General features: G+C 44.2%; 2 protein-coding genes across 3 annotated transcripts; one reads left to right on the top strand and one right to left on the bottom strand.

Annotated features, from left to right (window-relative positions):
- Nucleotides 1-11: 11 nt before the first annotated feature.
- fam89a (family with sequence similarity 89 member A) lies at nucleotides 12-11,502 on the top strand. Of its 2 annotated transcripts, none has more exons than XM_076037543.1 (3): nucleotides 12-528; nucleotides 3,226-6,164; nucleotides 11,490-11,502. In XM_076037543.1, the coding sequence occupies exons 1-2, from the start codon at nucleotides 280-282 to the stop codon at nucleotides 3,517-3,519; spliced, it is 543 nt and encodes a 180-aa protein (XP_075893658.1). In that variant the 5' UTR covers nucleotides 12-279; the 3' UTR covers nucleotides 3,520-6,164; nucleotides 11,490-11,502. The 2 variants fall into 2 exon arrangements, with proteins under 2 accessions (XP_075893658.1, XP_075893657.1); XM_076037542.1 differs by lacking the exon at nucleotides 11,490-11,502 and adding an exon at nucleotides 7,654-8,582 and having other exon boundaries at nucleotides 3,226-7,381.
- A 4,380-nt stretch (nucleotides 11,503-15,882) lies between these two features.
- On the bottom strand, nucleotides 15,883-21,131 carry arv1 (ARV1 fatty acid homeostasis modulator). Its single transcript, XM_076037693.1, has 5 exons — nucleotides 20,973-21,131; nucleotides 20,468-20,587; nucleotides 20,015-20,168; nucleotides 18,994-19,206; nucleotides 15,883-16,585 (listed from the first exon to the last, which is right to left on the bottom strand). The coding sequence occupies exons 1-5, from the start codon at nucleotides 21,066-21,068 to the stop codon at nucleotides 16,458-16,460; spliced, it is 711 nt and encodes a 236-aa protein (XP_075893808.1). The 5' UTR covers nucleotides 21,069-21,131; the 3' UTR covers nucleotides 15,883-16,457.
- Between the last annotated feature and the right edge of the window lie 97 nt (nucleotides 21,132-21,228).

The raw sequence follows: 21,228 nt of genomic DNA, 5'->3' as shown, positions 1-21,228 counted from the left end.
TCTAGTGACAGTATATTGGACACTAGAAACGTGAATCAGAAATGCTCTTATTTTGGAACAAACCGGAAATCGAACCCCCTGTTTCCTAACTACTTGACGTGGCGTCGTTGGCTGCCCGGGGCAGAGAAAGCCACGGCTGTTGCTCGCTGGGGTTGTTTGGTGTGTGAGAGACCCGCTGTGCATTCTGAGCGTGGATTTTGAGAGCTCGGCGGCGAACTTTGGCGTGAATTTCAACATTATTTTTTTCTTCTATAGTTTAGTTCAGCCGCTCCCGAGACGATGAATGGTAAATCTACGAACGGCTCGCTGGGTGGAATGGCCTGTATCGAGGGTCTGCCCCCGCTGCCGAAGAGCCTCAGCGGCTTGCTGAACTCGAGCGGCGGCTCCTGGCGAGAAATGGAGAGGATGTACGTGAAGAAAACCATGATCCAGGACGACCTGAGCCGCGGGAGGAACAACGCCGACAACCTGCTCGCCAACAAGCCGGCCAACCTCGACGCGGCGCTGGCTCTCCTGCGGAAAGAGATGGTGAGGAAAGGCAGAGTCGTTTTGACGAGAGAAAGGGGCGCAACCTACCTACGGTGGGCTGTCGAAAAGCCGTTTAATCCTGCGGACGAGTCGCGTTCGTGCGCAGCCGAACTCCCTCCGGAAACCGGGGTGGTTTAAATTCTGCGTAGCTTTATTCGGGTGTGCGCATTCAAGGCGGACGAGAACGAGTGTCTTTTCCCAAACAGTTGGCATTCTCGAATAAATCGGCGTGGGAATCGTATCGTGTGCGTGCGACGACACCTTACATTTTCCGAACACAAACTTTGACGTACGTGTTTTTCGCAGCAGCCCTTCGCGGAAACGCTCGCGACGTACAAAACACGCGAACATTTTGCACGTTGTTTTCAGATCCGTGTTGTGAATCATGGTTACGTTTTTGCCGACACGTTTCAGGAGGCTGTTAAATTTGGCCGCAGAGTTTACAATGCTGTTTATCACTTTGCGGAGATCAAAAGAAAAAAAAAAAAAAGCTGCTTCTTCAAACCGAGTCTGGTACTAACAGACAATTAGGGGGAGGTTGAAGGTGGATAAAAACAGATTGCGGAATTGTTTCCCCCCCCCCTTATTTAAAACTTATTTAAGGTCTATCAGTCCTAGATCTACTTTATGTCACGTTTTCTTAAATCTCATTGTGAGATTATACATGTCATGGCTTTCACTGGGGGGGGGGGGGGGGGGGGGGGGTTTAAACCGAAAGCACTTATTACACCGTCTAGCGCACCGCCTCGCCGGCGGCGGACATTGTCCCGGCACAATGGGGGCAGTTTGCATTGTCAAGGTAAAACTCCTGGTGGATGCACAACAATAGCTCGTCTTCTACGCTCCAATTTAGCTGGGGACAGTGAAGAAGAACTCTTGCTGCAGCGCTGCCCTGGTTCCGTTTCCCAGGTTTTGCGAGATCCTGTTTTTTTTGTTTGTTTGTTTGTTTGTTTGTTTGTTTGTTTGATGAGCTTCGCTCTCCCTGCCCCCAGGGTTCACCGCTCGCTCAGCATTAGGGATGTTCGATGCTGACCTTTTGGGATATCCGATATGCCGATATTGTCCAAGCACTCAATTTCTGATATCAACTGATACCAATATTTATGCAAGTGCAGTTCCCAAAAACTAATTGTATGTCACGTTTCCTGTCATGAAATGATGAACACATCTCTTCCTTCATTGTGAAGGTCAACTTGCACAAACTAACACTGTCTGTGCAAAATAAGAAGTATGAGAAGGTGGCATGGTTATTTTTCAAAATTACAAATGGCATGGTAATTTTTTTTTTTTTTTTTTTACCTGTTATGCACAAATGTGTACAGTAATTAAAGTAAACCCAAAATAATGCATAGTGAGGGACGGCCCACTGTGTTGAAATCTGCACATTTCTGTGAGGCACAAACAACAATTGAGGTATGAAGTGAAGTTGCAAACAAAGGAAACTAGGAAACTAAAACATGTGTTGAAAATCTTAAATAAAACTCACACAGTTTAAAAAAAAAACTTCAAATATGTTTGCCTTTTCAATAAAAAAACAAAAAAAAAACCCAACTGTTTTTGTTGCTGCCCTTTGCAAGGCATTTTTCTTTATTCCTGTCCCAAAACTCAAGACGATAAAACCCCAAAAGCCCTCTATTGTGCTCTGTGAACACCAATCGTACTTATCCACTTATTCCAGAACAAATCATTACATGTTCAAGCGTATTAGGCAATTGGAAGCAAGATAAGCTCTTTCTTTGTAAACCAAATCTCTCTTGGCTTTTGACTGATGGTTGAGCAAAATGATGCAAAAACACATTGCTTTGTTTCTCAATAATTATTGCGTTCTGGGTAGTTTAGGTCAGATAATGTCATATGAAGGTCGCAGACGCTACCGTCCAAAAGTTTGGGCTCGCTGACTCAGTTCCTCATTGAACTCTTATTATAAACAGTTTGATTAAATAGAGATCTTGAATGCTCTGCAATCATTTATGAGATGCAAGATGGGCTTAATCAGTATGGGAACATTTCAGTGTTTGGTGAAAACAATTTCCAAGGTCTAATTAAAGGTGATTGAAATCATTCCAAGTGTGAAAAATTCTGTGTGAACGCAACAGTAGGCGGTTTTACAGAGCCTAAAATACAAACTATGATGCTTTGTTTCCTCTTTTATGCTATAGCACACACAACAAAGTGTGATTATAATACAGAGCCTTGTTTCAGAAAAAAAAAAAAAAAAAATTCAGCACTTTCAATTAAGACATTCAAGGCGAAAGCTGTCAAATCCATCCCATAATGTGTTTTTGCTTGGGTAGCTGTGGTAGTCGGGTTGTGGTGGGCACTTTGAAATATATGTATTTATAGAGAAAATAACATACAATTCAATGAAATAATTTATTTACTAGACATGATAGAAAGTGAGCTATGTTTTTTTATTTTTGTGGAATAAATTTGACTTTTAAGCTTTGCTTCCACATTCAGGGTGAGGCAAAACTTTAAAAAAAAGTTTTTTTTTTCCTCCAATACGTATCAATGTTGACCTGCGACTTTGTCCAAGTTTTACATTTTGGTCCCACTATGTAGGACCCAAGTTTTGAACGGTGGTGTGCCTACAATAAATATTATGCCAAAGAGCATTACACGATGGGGTTGTGGTTTGGATAGTGAAACTCACCCCCTCCGGGTCTCTCCTCCTCCTCCCCCCCCGGTCTCCTCCAGGTGGGGCTGCGTCAGCAGGACATGTCCCTCCTCTGCCAGCTGTGGTCGCTCCACGAGTCCATCCAGGAGTACAAGGGCAGCTGCCAGGACCTGAGCGCCGCCTCCAGCCTCAGCATGATGGAGAACGGCTACTTCGACGAGGACGACGAGTACTACACGGAGCCCGGGGCCACGCCCACCGGCGAGCAGCCCGGCGGCGCCGACGGAACGGCGGCGACGGCGGGCAAGAACGGAAGCGGCGGCGGCGGCGGCGACAAAGACGACAGCTGGGACTCCTTTCGCGTCGGCTTGTGAGGGCGTCGCTCGTCGCGTCCTTCCGCCTGCGCACGGACGGATAAAACCGCTGTTTCGAGGAGGAACTAAAGTTTAGCGGGAGGGAGAAGAAACGTCTTCTTCTACTTCTAGAGGGAAGAAACGGACTGGTTCAGCTCACTGCTGCCCCCTCTGGATAATCAGAGTCCCGCTTGTGCTGCAGAAAACTTCTTTCTTTTTCTTTCGCTCTCACTTTTCTTTCTTTCTTCTTGTCTTTTCTTTTCTTTTCTTTTCTTTTTTTTGCAGCATGACCAGGTGCTTTCGTCCGACCGCCGAGGCCGCCAGGCGTCTTGCTGACACCTCCTCCAACTCAGGAGTAAAGACGGAGTCTGTGTTGAAAAACTGGCAATTTATTATTTGTTCTTTTTCTTTTTCGCAAAAATAACCAGCTCTACTTGCTGCTTCTGTCATCATCAAGCGGCTACAGCAAGCAAGTCGCTTTTTTTTTTTTTAGTTTTTTTTTTTTTTTTGCAGATTTTTCCCTTTACGTATACAGATTATATGAGCAAAAGTGTATTATTTATTCTATAATATAAGTTCAAAGATATTTGCTTTCCTGTTACTTCCTACTGACTGTTTTGCGCTGCACCGGGTACGAGGGTGCAGTGTTCGGGGGGGGGGGGGGGGGGGTGAGAGAAGAAATTTTTACTTTTATTTGTACACTTCAAAGCGGAAGGCGCTCGTGAACGTAGCTAGGTTTTCCGCGCAGGAGAGAGGCCCCTCCGCTCTCTCAGCCTTTTGGTTTTTTTCCCAGACGGTGCTCCGCGAGAATGTGATCCGTTCGAAATGCTGGAGAGGGAGTTGCTCGGAACTTCACTTGTCGGGATCAACTTGTTGTCGCACCAGCGTCCATCAGGCCTATCGCAGATGCGTCCAGTGTTTGGCTGAATTGTAGCCTCTTCCTTTTCGCCAGGGCTAGCCTGCGAGCTAGCTAACTAGCTCGCGCCAGCTTTTGCCACATAACCAGCTTCTTTTCTACTCCAATAAATGTAACCCGGAATTAATCTGCGATTGGCTGCCTCAGCTCTTTTGCATGGAAATTGCTCTCCTCAGGCAGATACTGATGGAGAAATGGGAGCTTTGCGCGCCTGAAGGGCAAGCAGGTGCATTTTTGCGCGAACCTCAGCCTTGAGATTTCGCTGCAGTGCAAAAAGAAAAAACCAAAACCTATCACGTGTATACAGGGTACTTCGATACTTGCTCTCAAATCTAGATAGAAGCCACCAGCCTGGATTTTTATCTTTTCGGGATTTGAACTATTTTTAAAAATATTACCACGCAACAGCCAGTGTTTTCCGCTCCAGCCGACTCGCCTCGAAGGCAGCCGGGTGGTCCGGAGGAGTCTGCTGCTTACTGTTCAGATGGATCGCGCTAGATTGCGGCATTCGTAGTGTCCCCGTGATGCGGTTTCCCGGAATTGTGACTGGCTAGCGATTTAAATGACCTGCGCTGGCCGGGTGGGTTCTTTGACTTTGTCGACGTCAACAAACCGAGTCATTTATTTCCAGCTATCAGAAGACGTCGTAAAACTAGCGCTTGTTCTGATAGCGTAGATATTTCTGACCTTTCTTTTATGTACAAGTATATCTAATCAAAAGGTAAAAAAAAAAAAAAAAAAATTACAACTACACAGAGAGGAATGCTATTCTGGTGCTTCTCCTTTGCGAAAAGGAGAAATGTATTAGTTTCATTTTATATTACCGTCGTACCAGCTAATTATACACACGTACGAATTGTTTGTTTTTTTTCCCAGTAGGTGTGCGCTAAACCTGTCGACACTTTTGTCACGCTTGCCGCCGCCGCCGCGTCGAGGTGCGGCTGAGGTTTTAGCCGTGTGTCACCACCGTGAATCACGACGACATCATCCTCAAACTATTTGGAACAAACCAAAGTACTGCTAGCCTCGGCACTCGCCGGAAATGTATTCGGACAAGTTAACTACTCCGCTGATTGTGAACGTCCTGCAAGAGACACGGTTCATATTTTACCTTGGCGAAGGCTTTTGCTAATTAGAAAAAAAAACACACACACAAACAAGATTTTTTATATATGTATGTATATATATATATACATATATATATATATATATATATATATATAATGCTACAAATGTTTACTTTTTTTTTTGTGTTCTCCTCAACGTGTTTCCGTCACTGAATAAGTCTCATTTGGGTCATTTGTTGGTAAAAACAAAGCTTAAACGCATAAAGTTGGGCAGCTTTGCATCTCCCATCAGTTTCATTGCGACTCACTGTGCTTCTCACGCAGTGTGGTCACATTGGAGGTATTAGGAACATGTTGTTTTAAGACGTTTGGGGACGTTTCTCACAGTTGCTATTGTGGCTGGAAGTCGTGTTTAACGTGGGTGTTTGTCATCGACTCGGTTCTCATCCATTCGGGTCGAGATTCCTTTGTGTTGCGTCGGCTCACTGCTGAGACACACACTTACAAAAGAAACCAAAATATTGATTGTACTGCTACCTGCAAGCAATGTATTTGTCAAGTAGGGCCGCTCTTAAAAAGGTCTCTTCGCTTTAGAGGCCTTTGGAATATGAATTGGCCAAGTACACGAGGATTATTGACCGAAACCGTATTCAAAACGTTGGTCTTATCAGTATTTCTGTTTTGTGTAATTTTTCCCCCGCTCAAGCTGGAATTCCCACTGATCCTCCCACTATAATGTTGTCTTCTTTTTTTAGAATGTGATGGGCAACAAATCCATCTTCTGTATACTTTGAATGTTTGCTCTGTTTCGCCAGAAGGGGAACAGTTACGGTTCCTTCTTCGTCGCCCATTTTCAAGCTCAACTCGAGTGTGATTGACCAAAACGTCGGAAATTGACGCAGTGAAAGTCATTTCTATGTTTAAAAAAAAAAAAAAAAAAAAAAAAAAAATGTGATCAAGTTGTGTCATTGGATGTCCACACATTTAGTGCCTTGGAGACTCTTCGGCTTTCAGATCTGGGCGGGGCTTGTTAAATTTGTGACTGAGTGTATTTGGGTTCGACTCCCTTGACCTGCACTTTGGTTCTTAAAGCTGCTCGCGGTAGAATTTGCAACTTGATGACTTTTGCAACCCTCTCAAATCCCTTAATGGGAGGGCCATTACGTCACCGTCGCTGCTTAGAAGGTGTGCTAAGAGGTTTGGAGCTCTCTCTCTCTCTCTCTCTCTCTCTCTCTCTCTCTCTCTCTCCCTCACCCTAATCCTTTATCAAAGGCTCCTTTTTCAGCGGGACGAACAAGGATGCAGCCGGTGCATATTTCGGGCTGCGCTCACCGCTCTGAAACTTGAGTTCTTTGACCCCTCCGCGTGCAAAATTTGCCCCCTCTCATCCTCCTCAAACTGCAGGCACCCCCCCCTCTCCCGACTCCTACCCCACTCGCATTCTTCTACGTGCAGCAGCTTTACGTACCCAAGCTGGCGAAAGCCTTAAAAAAAAACAACAACAACAACAACAAAAAAAAACAAACTAAACTTGGTCGCGTTCAAAATAACGCGCGCTCGTTTGCTCCCAGCCAATAGTTTCACACTTTTGTTGTAGGTGTCTTCTTGTGGTCGAACTTGCAAACTTTTTTACCACCAAGCCTGATAGAAGGAATTGGTCCCAGCCACACGGTCTCCTTGTACAGTGACTCAGTTAGGGAAGCACCGATACCAATACCAGTATTGGTACAGATACCAGTGTCAATGTCAATATGGGTACTAATACCAGTATTGGTACAGATACCGGTGTCCGTATCGGTACTAATACCAATATTGGTACCGATACCGGTGTCGGTATCAGTAGTAATACCAGTTTTGATACCGATACAAGTGTCGGTGTCGGTACCAATGCTGTGGTTGAGTATTATACTTGCCGAAAATACATGCCGGTACCATGACTCCGGACAGTTGTATGTGTTTCGTTAAATTTGTGTTTGTACTACAGTATAACTTGTGACAATGTTCTAGAAAAACATGCTGAGGAACGTTGATCAAATAACAGAACAACTGTGGAAGACAAAAAAAAAAAAAAAAAAAATCCAAGTACTTCCATAATGTGTAATGGCCTTATCAAGTACTCGGTATTGGCGAGTACTGAACGCAAGTGCTGGTAATCTACTCTGTTCTGTGGAGAAAACGTGGTATCGGTACCTCCCTAGACTCAATGCAGCACTGCAGAGAGACAAGAAAACTAAAACACCAGCACCTGATAGTTGCGGCTGAACGTTGTGCGACCCGTGCTGTTGCCGCCCTTCCTCACTGTCCGCGTGACCCTTTGACGCGAATGTGACACCTCAGGGCTTGGGGGGGGGGGAGAGAAGGAAATCGCTCTCCGCGGTCGAAACACAACGGCGTCGCGACCGGCGTTTGTCCTCCGTCCGTTAAATCCGTAAATGAGCGGCTGGCGGAGGCGTTGAGGCGAGGAATTCTCCGCAACGCCTGAGGCAGCGCCAGGCAATGACGTGTTGCATGGACACGAAGCAAAAAAAAAAAAAAAAAAAAAGTTCACGTTTCAGACGGCGGGAGAAACTCTTGCTTGCAACCTTTGATCAGAAGCGAAACAGATGTGACAATAATTCACAGAAATGTTCTACTCTTGAGCTCAACGGCTGCAAGAGTTGGATTTTTTTTTTTTTTTTTTTTTGCTAATCGGTTTAATCTCAGTTTGTGTTGGATAAATTCTCACCGGTGTCGACATCTGGAATATTTAGGTTGTTGTTCTCTTGTGTTCACTGTTACATTGGTTTTAAATCATAGGAAAAAAATACTTAGAGACCCAGACAAATGTGTTTGAGTACTTATTTATACTCATATATATATATGTATATATATATGTATATATATATATATATATCATTCATCATAATCATTATCTCACCACAGTGGGGGGGGGGGGGAGGTGAAGTGTTTGATCATTTTGTTACAACATATTCTTACCATTACTCCTGTTCTGTGATCCAATGTATGACTATGCTACTGTTCTTCAGGACGATTACTCTCAATACTATCATAGTTATGACGCTGACATGAATTTAAATAAAGCAATACCATACTTTTTCAAAGTGTGTTATTTTTCTTCCCAAATCCGAACTTGACAAAGCCCCACATTGGAGTTGACTGTTGAATATTTTATGACAGCCCACAATGCCTTGATAGCTAGGATATATTTAGGTTGTATAGAAAGTAGTGATGTCCGATTTGGACTTTTTTGCCGATATCCGATGTCCTGATATTGTCCAACTCCTTAATTTCCGATACTGATATCAACCGATACCGATATATCCGGTCGTGGAATTAGCACATTACGGATAATTTGCATTGTGACGTCCCGCTGGATGCAGAGATAATGATAAACGTAACAGCTTCGCGGTTTTACAAATAAAAATAAACATTCCGGTCAAAATAATAATCGTCAGTTATGAACAAGCTATTTTGTGAGCAGCCGGCCACCACTGAAACCACTCTGCTGAAACACGTGCGTCGCTGCTTGCTGCTATGCTTCGATGTGGTTTGATGACATCGTCAAGCGTAGTAGAGATGAGTAAAGCGTAGTTATTTACTATTTAGTAATACCAGGAAATTTGAGGAATTCATTTTTTGGCATGACTACTAAATTTGAGAGAAAGTCTTTTTTAATGATATTTTTTCCCCCCGATACCGATATTTTCCAATATTAATTTTTAATGCCTTTATCGGGAGGCCGATAACATCAGACTTTTTTGGGGTTTTTGGGGCCTTTTTATGGAAAAATGATCGCCTCAGCAGCAAATGGCTGGGTCAGTGTTCAGAATCTTTCTTTCCAGTATTTTGCAGTGTAAAATAAAAAATAACTTTAGATACGGCTTTAGTTTTGGGGGTCTTTCCATCTGCACATTGTGCTAAAAACCAACTGCCAAGGTCATTTAAATGGAGGTTTTTAGATTGTAAGTGCTGTGTGCAAAACAGATCAATACTGTTGAAGGTTCGCAACTGTCCGGGCCGTCTCTGAGAGTTGAGTTGTCGGCACCTGGACTTTGTTCTTTGGTATGAAAAATAATAAATAACAAAAGAACAAAGTTCAGGTCCTGGCGTCTCAGCTCTCAAACACATTGTTGCTGCGACATGAATTGTGGGCAAATCATCTGTCAAATACTTTATTTCGATCAACAGGAGAAGGCCTTATTTCCAGCTTTAACGTTTCTGAGAAATGTCACATAATAACTTAAATATTATCACTACCCTCTGAACCCCAACCATCCTCCATAAATCTCAGCAAGATAAAGATCAGTGCAAGTGAAACCGCAGTCTTCCTCCTCTCCCCGCTGCCCTACTTCTCTCCCATTCCTTGAACGCATCGCACTCTTGCTCTGCATGCAAATGCACCCATTCTGCATTTTGGCTGCCACTGGCTGTCACACTGGTGCAGTTCCGGTCTAATTGATCATCTCCGCGGCAGAACGTGCTGCTCCTCACTGCGCGAGAGGGGTTCAGACGAATCACCGACGAATGTTGTTTTTTGCAGCCGAAGGTCTAAAATTCTCTCCGAGACCTCCCCATGAGGGCCGGAGAAATGGGTCACGCCTGCTTCCCGACTCCGCGTGCGGTGCAGCGTTTCTTTTAAGTCCCGGTTGCAGTGTGAACTCCCCCGTCTGTGACGACCGCCTCGACGCAGACGCCTCGGTTTCTCGACGTGCCCGGATTATCTGAGAGTCGTCGGTCAGGACTCCTGGCTTCCCCCGAGACCAGGAACAGCTCCAAGGACGAGGCTTGTGAGCAGCTGAAATGTTAAAAACGTCCAGCGCGTATCGGCCCATTGCAATGCTTTATAAGGGCCTGACCTTCTTTCACAGAGACAGTCATGCTCAACGTCCTCAGTCTGTTGCTAGTTTTCGAGGTCCAGTGTGCAAAATTTGGCTTGATTTATGGTTTTTATATTGGTGAAAGCTTAGCATACTGCCAATAAATAGATCAATAACAATGTATTACATTGGTTCTCAAATATAAGAATACACAGCAAAGTGTGTAGTTAACTGCCATCTTTTTTTTTTTTTTTTCATCATTTTCTAAGCCCGGTGTTTAAGGAAGACCGCCTGACACCGACCCAAATGCTAAACGCGCTGTGAGGCGGCCTTCCTTAAATACCGGCCTTTCTTCAAAAAAAAATTACACATTGGACCTTTAAGAGCAGGTGGAGAATTCAGTTACAGGCAGGCAAGCTTGAGGGAAAGCTAACTACTAACTCCTGTCGCTCGCTGTTGGGTTCAAACAGAATGCCACTGCTTTAATCCCACTCCAGCGTCCAGTGTTCCACCTCTAGCTCGCCTAGCATTCCTTGATCTAAACCGGGGAAAATCCCGGAATCCTCGGAATCCGGAAATGAAAGCAGGCCTTTTTTTATTTATTTTTTGTTAACATACACAACACAATAAAACTGTCGCTTACAATACAATACATTTTTGCATGTGCTGCCTTTTTATGATCCTGCTACTCCTTGACTCGATCCTCACATGCCTCTGGACTTATGGACTCACGTGGTTTTGGACTTACGGACTCCTTAGCATTAGCCTTGTTCGTCGTTCCCTGCACCGCTATCGACTCTTTTTGCTTCCGCGAGCTGCATTGTGACACATCACGTCTATTTTCCCAGTTTTATTTTGTTTTTCCTGGCCTGGTATGAGAGTCTAAGGGCAGCGGTTCTCAACTGGTTTTGTCCAATTGTCTGTTGGTTTACGTTGGGGGTCCGCGGCCAGATGCTAATGTCGTTTGGGGAAAAGTCTGGGAACCCCTGTGTTAGGCAACATCAGGGACGCACGTGCTCTGGACGTGCGTGTGCAAGTTAGCGGCCCACGTGGGAAGTGGGACATCCCTAGAATATCCCTTAGGTTTAAAAATAGGCAACAAGCCTCCGAATTTGAAAATCCCAAACGCGTCGGCTGTCTTTGAGCAGCCAAACATTAGCATCGGCACACAAAACTGCAGACATTTTAGAGATGCTAATTCCCATAGGCACATACCGATAAAAGCACTCGCAGAGTCGAACCCGTCGCTGTCCTGCTGTGCCGTCAGCGCTAACCAGCGCAACGCTGTGTCGCACTCGCACTGTGTAGTGTGTGTCAGTGAAATGCCCCAGAATGCAACGTCCACCCTTTTTACTCGCTTGCACGCAAGTCGAGTTTTAGAACAACCCGTTGAAATGTCACAACAGCCACCGATGTCCCAGTTTAGTAACAGCACTGCCTGTTAATTAAGTGTTTGCGACGTCCTCTAACTCAGTGGTCTCCAAACTTTTTTGGCAAGGGGGCCACATGACGGGGGGTGGGGAGGGGGGGCGTTTCCCGCGGGTGCCGTGTTTTGGGGACCCCTGCTCTAACTCTTGTTGTTTTTTTTTTGTTTTTTTTAATCTTTTACAGAACATGGAGTGAATAAAATAAAGTGTATTCAGCAGCAAATACACGGCTTCTGTGAACACATGGCTAAATGTGCTATTTCCCAGGCCTGTAAAGTTTCTGGAAATATATAAAACTGGGTCCAAATTGGACATTTTCTTAAAGGTCACTGACGTTTTTTTTTTTAGTTTTTTGTTGTATGAAAATCTCTCAAGTCAGTTGTGTAGCGTGATTTGATGCACATGCCGTCCTCCCCCCCGGGCTCTGCGCCCGGTCTCGTGCTGCCCTGCCTGACCGTCTGTTGGGAGATTAAACGGGATTAGCGGTAATCTTGATTGGGAGAGTAAATCCAAGGTGGTGCACATCACTCTCTCCACGGGAGGGAAAGGGACAGATTTAGATGCGGACACGCGGGAGCAGAAATGCAGAAATGCACTTCCGGCTACTTAATACTAATATTTTCCGCACGGTTGGGACTCTTCTTGGTTTTTCTTGGCGCTTTCAATTCATTGCAGGCTTGTGGAAGCTCACCGGCAAAGATTTTGTTTCTTGGCTGATGACAGAGAGTTGTTCTTCAAGGATCTTTAGCGCCATATACAGTCGTTCAGTGCAGCGGTTCGACTCCCCCGAACTATCGAAATGAAGGAAGACAAAAATTATTTAATTGATCATTTTAAGGACGGTTGATTTAATCTATGCAACCAGTCCAAAACACCAGGCAACGTCTATTTTTAACCTTTCACACATACCATGTTACCCTTGACGCTATTTGTGATATTTGACCAACCATCCTAAATATGTCGTATTGTTCTTTTGGTTCAATGTCCAGCGTGTAAACATTTTTACGGAAGGCCTTCTGACAGCACGTTCCGTATTCAGGCCACTGCCAGGTGGGCTTCCTTAAGAGATGGTGGTGCAAGATGGAGGCTAACTAGGAGCAAGACCCTTACGGCTCTATGTACAGTATGTACATATTTATATGAAACCAAACTACTTTTATCGTACTGAAAGTATGCACTTTTGGGCAGCATGTCAAGCTTTAATCAAGGTCAAAATCCTAAATAAAGACAAATTTTGCACACTGGACCGTCAAACAAAACAACAAAACCAGAAACTGGCTGTGCACTGATGGTAAGGTGACTTCAGGTATCTCTCCAGTCTTGGGTGTGCTGGTCCTGGTCCAGGCTTTAGCTCCGAGACGGCTGCTGTTCTTCTAATCAGATTAGTCCGACTAAAACCCCTGCATGCTGCAGTCATTGGTCGACTCCTTCCAAACTCCACATTTAGAAACCGATCACAGAGGCCGTCCTGGTCAATCAATCACTATGGTGTTAAAGCACTGGTGTAATAAATCCTAGGAAACCATGATCCAGGCATGTTTTTTTTTTATTTTATTTTCTTTTTTTAAAAAAAAGACTTGCCCATACAAAAAGATTATAGGCGACACAATTAATCTCCACAGGGACGTGGAGTGCAGATCCACACCTACGCACACATTCCACACCTGTTGGCTGCCTCAACTATTCATGGGCCTGTAGGGACATGCATCCATATGCAGACGCTGCACACGCAGGGAAACTGTTTTTAAAAAAAAAAAGCTAAAAGTTTAATTCTTCCCTTCACAATTCACACAGTGCACATATTGCACTAATAGACAGTGCAAACCCAAATATATATATATATATTAATATATATATATATTTTTACATCTACATATATATGTATATATATATATACATATATATACATGTATATATAATTATATGTATATATACATACATATATACAGTGAAATAATAAACATACACTCACAAATATATATGTATATATGCATATATATTGTACATGTACATATATTTATATACATATATGTATAGATAAATGTGTATTCATATGTATATATATTTATATGTACGTGTGTATATGTATATAAATATATACATAAAATAGATACAGTATGTACACATATATTTGATTCATAAACGAGAGTGAATGGCAGTTTCAACATAATTTCCTCACACAAATCACAGGGAATGTGTCGTGGTTCTCGTATAGGTTTCCAGTATAATATTCAAAGGACTTTTTCACATGAGAAAAAAAAAAAAAAAAATCAAAACACCCGGGAAAAGCGCACCGCAAAAACAAACAGTGACCAACGCCCCCTCTAAACTGCTTCAGTGATGTCAGTCGGACACAGCCGACGATGACAGACGTTTGAAATATGTCCCGTTGTTGTTTCAGGACATCATTAGAACTGTTTGGGTGAGTCAGCTCAGCTGCCACACATGCTTTTGTTCAGTTTTTTTTTTTGCCTCGCCTCTCGTCACGTGTCGTCGCCCTCGCTCCCCGTTCTCACTCTGCGGAGCTGCGAAACCCTCTGGCCGCCGCGACTCCGGGAAAGGTGGCTTTGGGGAAGCGGGTTCAAGCTGGCCATTTTCTCTTTGTTAGCTGAGAGGAGAACACCCCCCGCATTCCAAAGACACCGGCCCGCTTTTCCAGTGTTGGTTCTGCTAATTGAATGACCTGAGCAAAGGCAGCAGGTCGATCCATGTACGTCACTGAACACAAAGATGCCCGTCAAGGCGCCGGAGCAGCAACCTCAATATATCAATACATATTAAAAACAAAGAAACGGTTACACGATTAAAAAAATAAATTTTTAACGGCCAAAAAAGGAATTCATTCATTTTAGTTTTACGTACGAGCTCAATTTGGGGCGTTGGAGAGGCTGCAGGTACATAGTTTGCTGTTAACGTCTGAAAGCAGCGTTTCTCAACTGGTGGGTCGTGACCCAAAAGTGGGTCTGGGAGCTGTTTTGATTGGATTGTGGCTTCTTGGCCAGTTTCCCTTTTTTCCCCCCATTCTTTTGTTTTCAAAAAAGGGATTTTTTTTTTCTCTCTCACATATTTATGGAGATAATGTTGGGCATTTATTTTGCAGGTCACGCAATTCAATTCAATCATTTCAATCATTTCATTCATTTATTTACGAGACATGATAGCGCCCGCGCGGGGCTAAGCGGTCTTATTTTTGTGGGATAAAAGAGTGCTCCAGATTAAATTTGGGTCACGACTTCATTATAAGGAAAATAGAAATGTGGGTCCTGACTGAGACTCCCACCAGTGGAAAACCACCGCGTTAAAGAATGAGCCGATACACAGAATCACTTAAATAAGCAATCGTTGTAACATCAGCTAATTGCTTCTGCTAATGGATAACAACACGTTCCAGTGTCTCCGACTGCAGCTCGCTACAATCAGTATCCAACCCATAGACGGATGCTGAGGTCCCGAGCAACCAGGTGGGAGGAGCAGAGGAGGCAGGTGGGAGGAGCAAAGGGGAGAACTGTGGTCGCAGTGAAAGAGGACACGGCGTCTGTCGATTCGCTTCTTTCAACCTCACACCGCCGTGTGTGAGTGGGGAGGGGGGAGGGGGGGGGGCGTCCGGGAGCAGAAGAATGTGACGCGAGTCAGCTGTTTCCTGTCAAACAGAGACCTAGTCATTGTCAAATTACAACCTCGGGCTCCGTGTTATGGGGCAGAGTGACTTTAGAACAGAGGGTTCTTCTCACACTGAACTGATCGAAGTCACAGTCTGCGCCACGGTGTGACATCGGCTCAGCTAGAAGCTCCACGTCTGCAGCACATCACTGCACAAAATAACTAGTTCGTCTTCTTGCAGTTACATTTCCAAAAAACACACAAAAAAAAAAAAAAAAACACCATCACTGTTTTAAAATTGTGGTTCAGAATTTTTTGACACTGGACCTCAATTTCAAGTTAGCCAGCGTGCTGTTTATCAGTGGAGAACGTTTCAACCCGCTTCATACAGTCCTTCCAGTTTAGCAATGGTTTCTGCTAGCCTGCCAATAGAAACAATCTTTACCACTCTGCTAAACTAGAAGGAACGGCTAGCAGATACCACTGACTTCCGCTAGCCTGGCACCAGCTAACTCTGCTAAACTAAAAGCACTGGCTAGCAGATACCATTGACTCGCACTAGCCTAGCACCAGCTAACTCTGCTAAACTAGAAGGACTGGCTAGTAGAAACCATTGACTTTCACTAGCCTAGCACCAGCGAACTCTGCTAAACTAGAAGGACTGGCTAGCAGATACCATTGACTTTCACTAGCTTAGCACCAGCTAACTCTGCAAAACTAGAAGGACTGGCTAGCAGATAGCCCTGATTTTCACTAGCTTAGCACCAGCTAACTCTGCTAAACTAGAAGGACTGGCTAGTAGAAACCATTGACCTGCACTAGCCTGGCACCAGCTAACTCTGCTAAACTAGAAGGACTGGCTAGCAGATACCATTGACTTTCACTAGCCTGGCACCAGCTAACTCTGCTAAACTAAAAGCACTGGCTAGCAGATAGTGACAATGATAAAAAATAAATAATTAAAAAAAGACACACTGGCTAACTTGGAAATGAGTTGCTAAGTCCAAATTTCTGAACCATCCCGTTTTAAACACATCGGAGAAACATTTCTTTCTTTCTCTGGCTCCGGCTTGCCCGTGATTTTTTTCCCTGAGATTTTTTTTTCCTCAGAGTCCCGCGAGGAGGCCGACACTTAATGCAACATCCACATGTCTTGGACATTGGCCAGGGTCTTCTCAGAAGCCTGAGCCACGCAGACCTCTGACAGCAGCCCGACAAACACCGCAACCATGGACAGAAGTCGGCTGCAGTTCAGGATCACTGGGAGAGATATGAGAGGAAGAGGAGGGGTTCGGGTTTCAGAAGACAGCCAGACTTTATCACTGTTAGTAGCATGGCTTGGAATGCGATAAGTAAAGTTCACTGCAATCAATCATTCGCGCTTGACCTGACAATTTTAGCTGGGGACTGGTACAAATGCACAAAGGCCTAACGGGAACTTAATTATGATATTAAAAGCGAGAAAACCGGTCGATATCTCGAGATACGTTTTTAGCTTTTACCCGAAAAAAAGATCAAGACGTCATCGTTAAACGTTCCAAATGTTCCGTTACCAGTGTTTCACTGCGATAATTCCTCGCAATATTGAATAGACCCCTCGACACACAGCCGCCGCATTTGCTGCCCCCGGAGCAATAAACCCCAAACTCCAAACCTCTCTTTTGATCCAATAATGGATTTTTTTTTATTTTTTATTCTCCATCATTTGCTCAGAGGTCGGTCCGTTTAGAACAGAGTGAGCTGCCACCTGCTGGGGGTTTGGCTCACTCGGCATTCCCCCCAATTCCTCACGCTGGGTTATCAGAGTGTTGAGGTGTCAAAGACAAAATGACAACGAAACAGAAAAAAATGACCAGGATCTTTTTCTTTTTTTTTTTTTTAAATACAAATTTGCTTCTAACGTGAATGGAAAAGCCACATTCCTTTTCAGCAACACATGTTGATGCTTTGACAGCTATTTTCAACATTCGAGATTTAAGAACTTTATTGGTCACGTGCTAATGTGGAGTGCAGTGAAATGTAAAATTCTGAATTATTTTCAAAAAAACAACTTCAACTGCTTCATAAAAAAAAAAAAAAAAACATTAACTAGGAACAAGGGGGCCTGTTACACTCTGGCTGTCACAACCAGAGTGTAACAAGGCAGCAGTTGGATTCTTTTCTGTTATTATCGTGTCATTACAGTGTTGGTGGTCCGCCCAGTCCGAGCCCGAGACCCTGAAAAAGTGGTCCCGAGACCGTGACCAGCCTCCAGTAACTCCAACGCTACGCTGGGTTGCCAGGTTCTATTTGGACGTTACTCATACTTATACGAGAATACGCGCGACCGTCTTTCTCCGTATTTGACGCCGCGCTCGCTGGTTGACGGGGGGGTGGGGGGGGGGGGGTTGGGGCGGGAGAGGAGCTGGTCGAGGCCTTTTATCAGCGGCAGACCTAAAACAACAAGGCAGACAAAAGGCCGTCTGTGGGAGCGGAGCAGCCCGTCGCTGCTGCGCGTCACTGACGACGCTCCCAGCTGCCGGTTTGTTTCTCGGTGCGCTCCGTACTCGAGATAACGCGACGACAAAGGGTTCAATTTAGCTACACGGCCAAAAAAAAAAAAAAAAAGAAAACAGCGGACGAACGTTTTGTCCGTCTTCATCGGCCGTCTGCGGGCACGGGGGTCGGAAAGTTGCAAAAGATTCTCTTTTTTTCTTTCTTTCAGAATAAAAGTCATGAAGGGATTTCGCATCATGCTGTCAAAGTGCATCAATAAATCGGGTCCAGACACAGAGATGTGGGCAGTGAACGTATCTTTGAGCCGCTTTTGTCCCTGGGCCAATCAGAATGTTAAGACTCCTCTTTGTGATCTCCGCTGCTTTTACGCTAGGTTTTAAATGAGTGAGCAGAGGATGCCGCCTGCAATGTGGCAATGCACCACGTATGATGGCAATACGAGCAATTCAATTCATCTTGTAAAAAGGTTTTCACATGCACATATATAAATATAAATATATAGACACGCACAACTTTACAAGATGAATTGAACTGAATTTCCTTTATTGTCATCATGCATGTCTCACGCACGGTGCATTCCGAAATTGCAGCAGCATCGTCAGGACTACATATGAGCGTGTATGTATGTATCGGTTGCCTTATCTGTTGTGTCTCAGTCTGTATCTTTGTCCAGGCCTGCGAGTCACTTCTCTTTCTTTCCTTCCGTGTGTCCGAATCTCCCATTTCAGTTTGAGTTTTTGTTTATCATTTGAAACGGGTCGTTTTCTGCAGCTGCAGCTGTCTGTATTTTGGGTCCTGCCTCCAACGCCTACACCCCCGCGCTGATGTTTAGTGGGCGCGCTGTTTACTTTAACGATCCCGTGTAGATGAACATAAGCATGGGCTTACTGTCCCAAAAAGCCAAATGTTTGCTGCTGTTGAGTGCAAACAAAACAAAACAAAACAAAATTTATATTATGGAAAAAACGTGATTCTGATTCGTGATTCCCCTTTGTTGCCATTCCACTGGTGTTTAGAGAACCGCAACCTTGCATATTGACAGCCCTTTCCGTAAACACGGTGTTCACGGTCTTATCAGGACCGAAGAAGCCGTCCTTGCCCCCTATTAGACGGGACGCGGCGAGATAAAGCGACAGAGGAGATGCTTTTGCTCTCACGGGCGACCTTCTTACCCCTGATGGCCTGCAGGTTGGAGGTGAGCACAAACAGCTTGATGAGGCCCAGGCAGAGCGGGGAGTAGTCGTGCTCCCAGATGACGGCGGGGATGAGGAGGACCTTGCCGTAGCAGGACAGCAGCAGGGCCCGGAGGAGGAGGCGGAGCTCCGGGGTCTTCCCCACCGCCAGCCTCAGGAAGCCCATCGCTCCGCCGCAGAAGGCCAGGAGCTCTGCGCGGGCCACCGACCGACGCACAAGCGGGACAAATGGTGAAATTATTTTTCCGTCGGCCTCGTATTCGACAGGTTATGACATCAGCAATGAGACAAAACAATTATTTTGAGCAACAGGGGGTCAATCAAGGAAGGACTGAACACTGAGAAACTCATAAGAGTCATGATAATAACTACTTTACATACATATACACGTATACATATATATATATATGTATACACACATATATACACAGCATGTGTGGGTATATATATATATATACATATATATATATATATATACATATATATACACACACATACAGTATATATATATATATATATATATACATACATACACACACACACACATATACATACAGTATATATAAATATATATATATATATATATATATACATATATGTATACATATACACACACATGTATATACACACACACACAGTGCATCGCCACGACCCAATCAAAACAGCTCTGTGACCCACTTTTGGGTCACGACCCACCAGTTGAGAAACACGTCCTCCAAGCACAATTTCAATAATTCAAACACTCACCAATGACCATCACCACCAATTTAAATAAACGTTTAGATCGTTTGTTTCACAAGCTAGCTTAGCAGCTTGTGTTTAACTGCTCTCCCTTTGCTGAGTAGCAGGCAAGAACAAATTGATGGACTTTGTATTTTTACATGACAGAATGAGGCGTAACTCATTGCAAGCGGCGCCAACTGATCAGCGTTGGCACTCCAGCATTCGCCCACAGAATGGGGACGAGCACAGCGGCGGTGTTTGCTGTGGTGGTTCTTACCGAGGGCAGCCAACGCAAACATGCTGTAGAACTCCCACTCCTTGGTGTACCGGATGAAGTCAGCGGGGTCATTGCTCTGCTCGGAGCCATGGAGCCGAGACCACCTGAGGTAGGCCTCACACAGCAGGCAGAACACACACAACTTCCACTGGATCTGCAGGAGGACGGAAGGAGAGAATGGACTCACGTCTTGGTTGAACATCAATGAGAAACAAAAATCTTTGCACTAGTGGACACTCTATGTTTTCCAAGCCTACTGAGGCAACAACGACTACTGCGAAAAACCAATAAAATATGGTTATATTTTTATGAGGATCAGCTCACTGCATAAAGTAGCAGACTGTTTGCTGTGTAAATATCACCTCTTCATTCTCTTTATCAAAAAAAAAAAAGAAAAAAGCAGCCAATTGAAAAAAATCCTGGTAGCTGTGCACGCAAGACAGAGGTACTTACGTTTAAGTTGGTGTTGAACAAAATGTGTCTGAATGCCTGTGCTTTGCACAGAATCGCATCAATCAGGATGATGACCGGATCATATTCAATGTATTTGTCCACTGGCTTATGGCACGATTCCTGAAGACACACACAGACACAGAGAAAGTAAAGTGAAGTTAGTAAATAGTATAATAGTTCAAAATTAGCATTTCTAATACAAATGTATGGCACAACAACAGCTGCAGGAGGCAACTGTCTAGGTTGTCACAATAAAGGCATATGAAGTAATTGGCCTTATGATGTTTATCTTATTTTTTATGCTTTGAATAATCCAAATAATGCAATACAGATGCATGTAATAAACCACATATGGTCAACATGTTTATTTTTTTTTTTTAGAAAAATAGCAGTGACAAACCACATCAACATAGCAATTAGCACCAGGAAGGCAAATCGTGTTAGCTATAGCGTAACACAGCACACACTCACTCACTCTACTACAAAGACTTAACACTGAACGCACACAAATAGTGATCTTCAGGATGCCGTTTCTGTAGTCCCGGTGTAACTCCGGCGCTTCTTCGTTGCACTCGACGCACCGAAAGTCATCTTTTTTCATTCTTCACTTTGTAAACACACCACAGCGCAACTGCACGCCTCGCTTCAAACCCGGAAGTGAAACTCTTAAAAGTCGATTGGTCGAGGCGTCGCTTGCGCTGCGTTCACGTGTTTGTTTGCTGTCGATTTTCTTTTGACTTTGTATATTTATATATATATTT

Source organism: Nelusetta ayraudi, unplaced genomic scaffold (assembly GCF_046127955.1).
Source record: "Nelusetta ayraudi isolate G7.1 ecotype Tasmania unplaced genomic scaffold, CSIRO-AGI_Nayr_v1 ptg000052l, whole genome shotgun sequence".
Classification (NCBI taxonomy): Eukaryota; Metazoa; Chordata; class Actinopteri; order Tetraodontiformes; family Monacanthidae; genus Nelusetta; species Nelusetta ayraudi.
The sequence above is the reverse complement of the archived record's forward strand: the minus strand, read 5'-3'. Positions and strand labels throughout refer to the sequence as shown.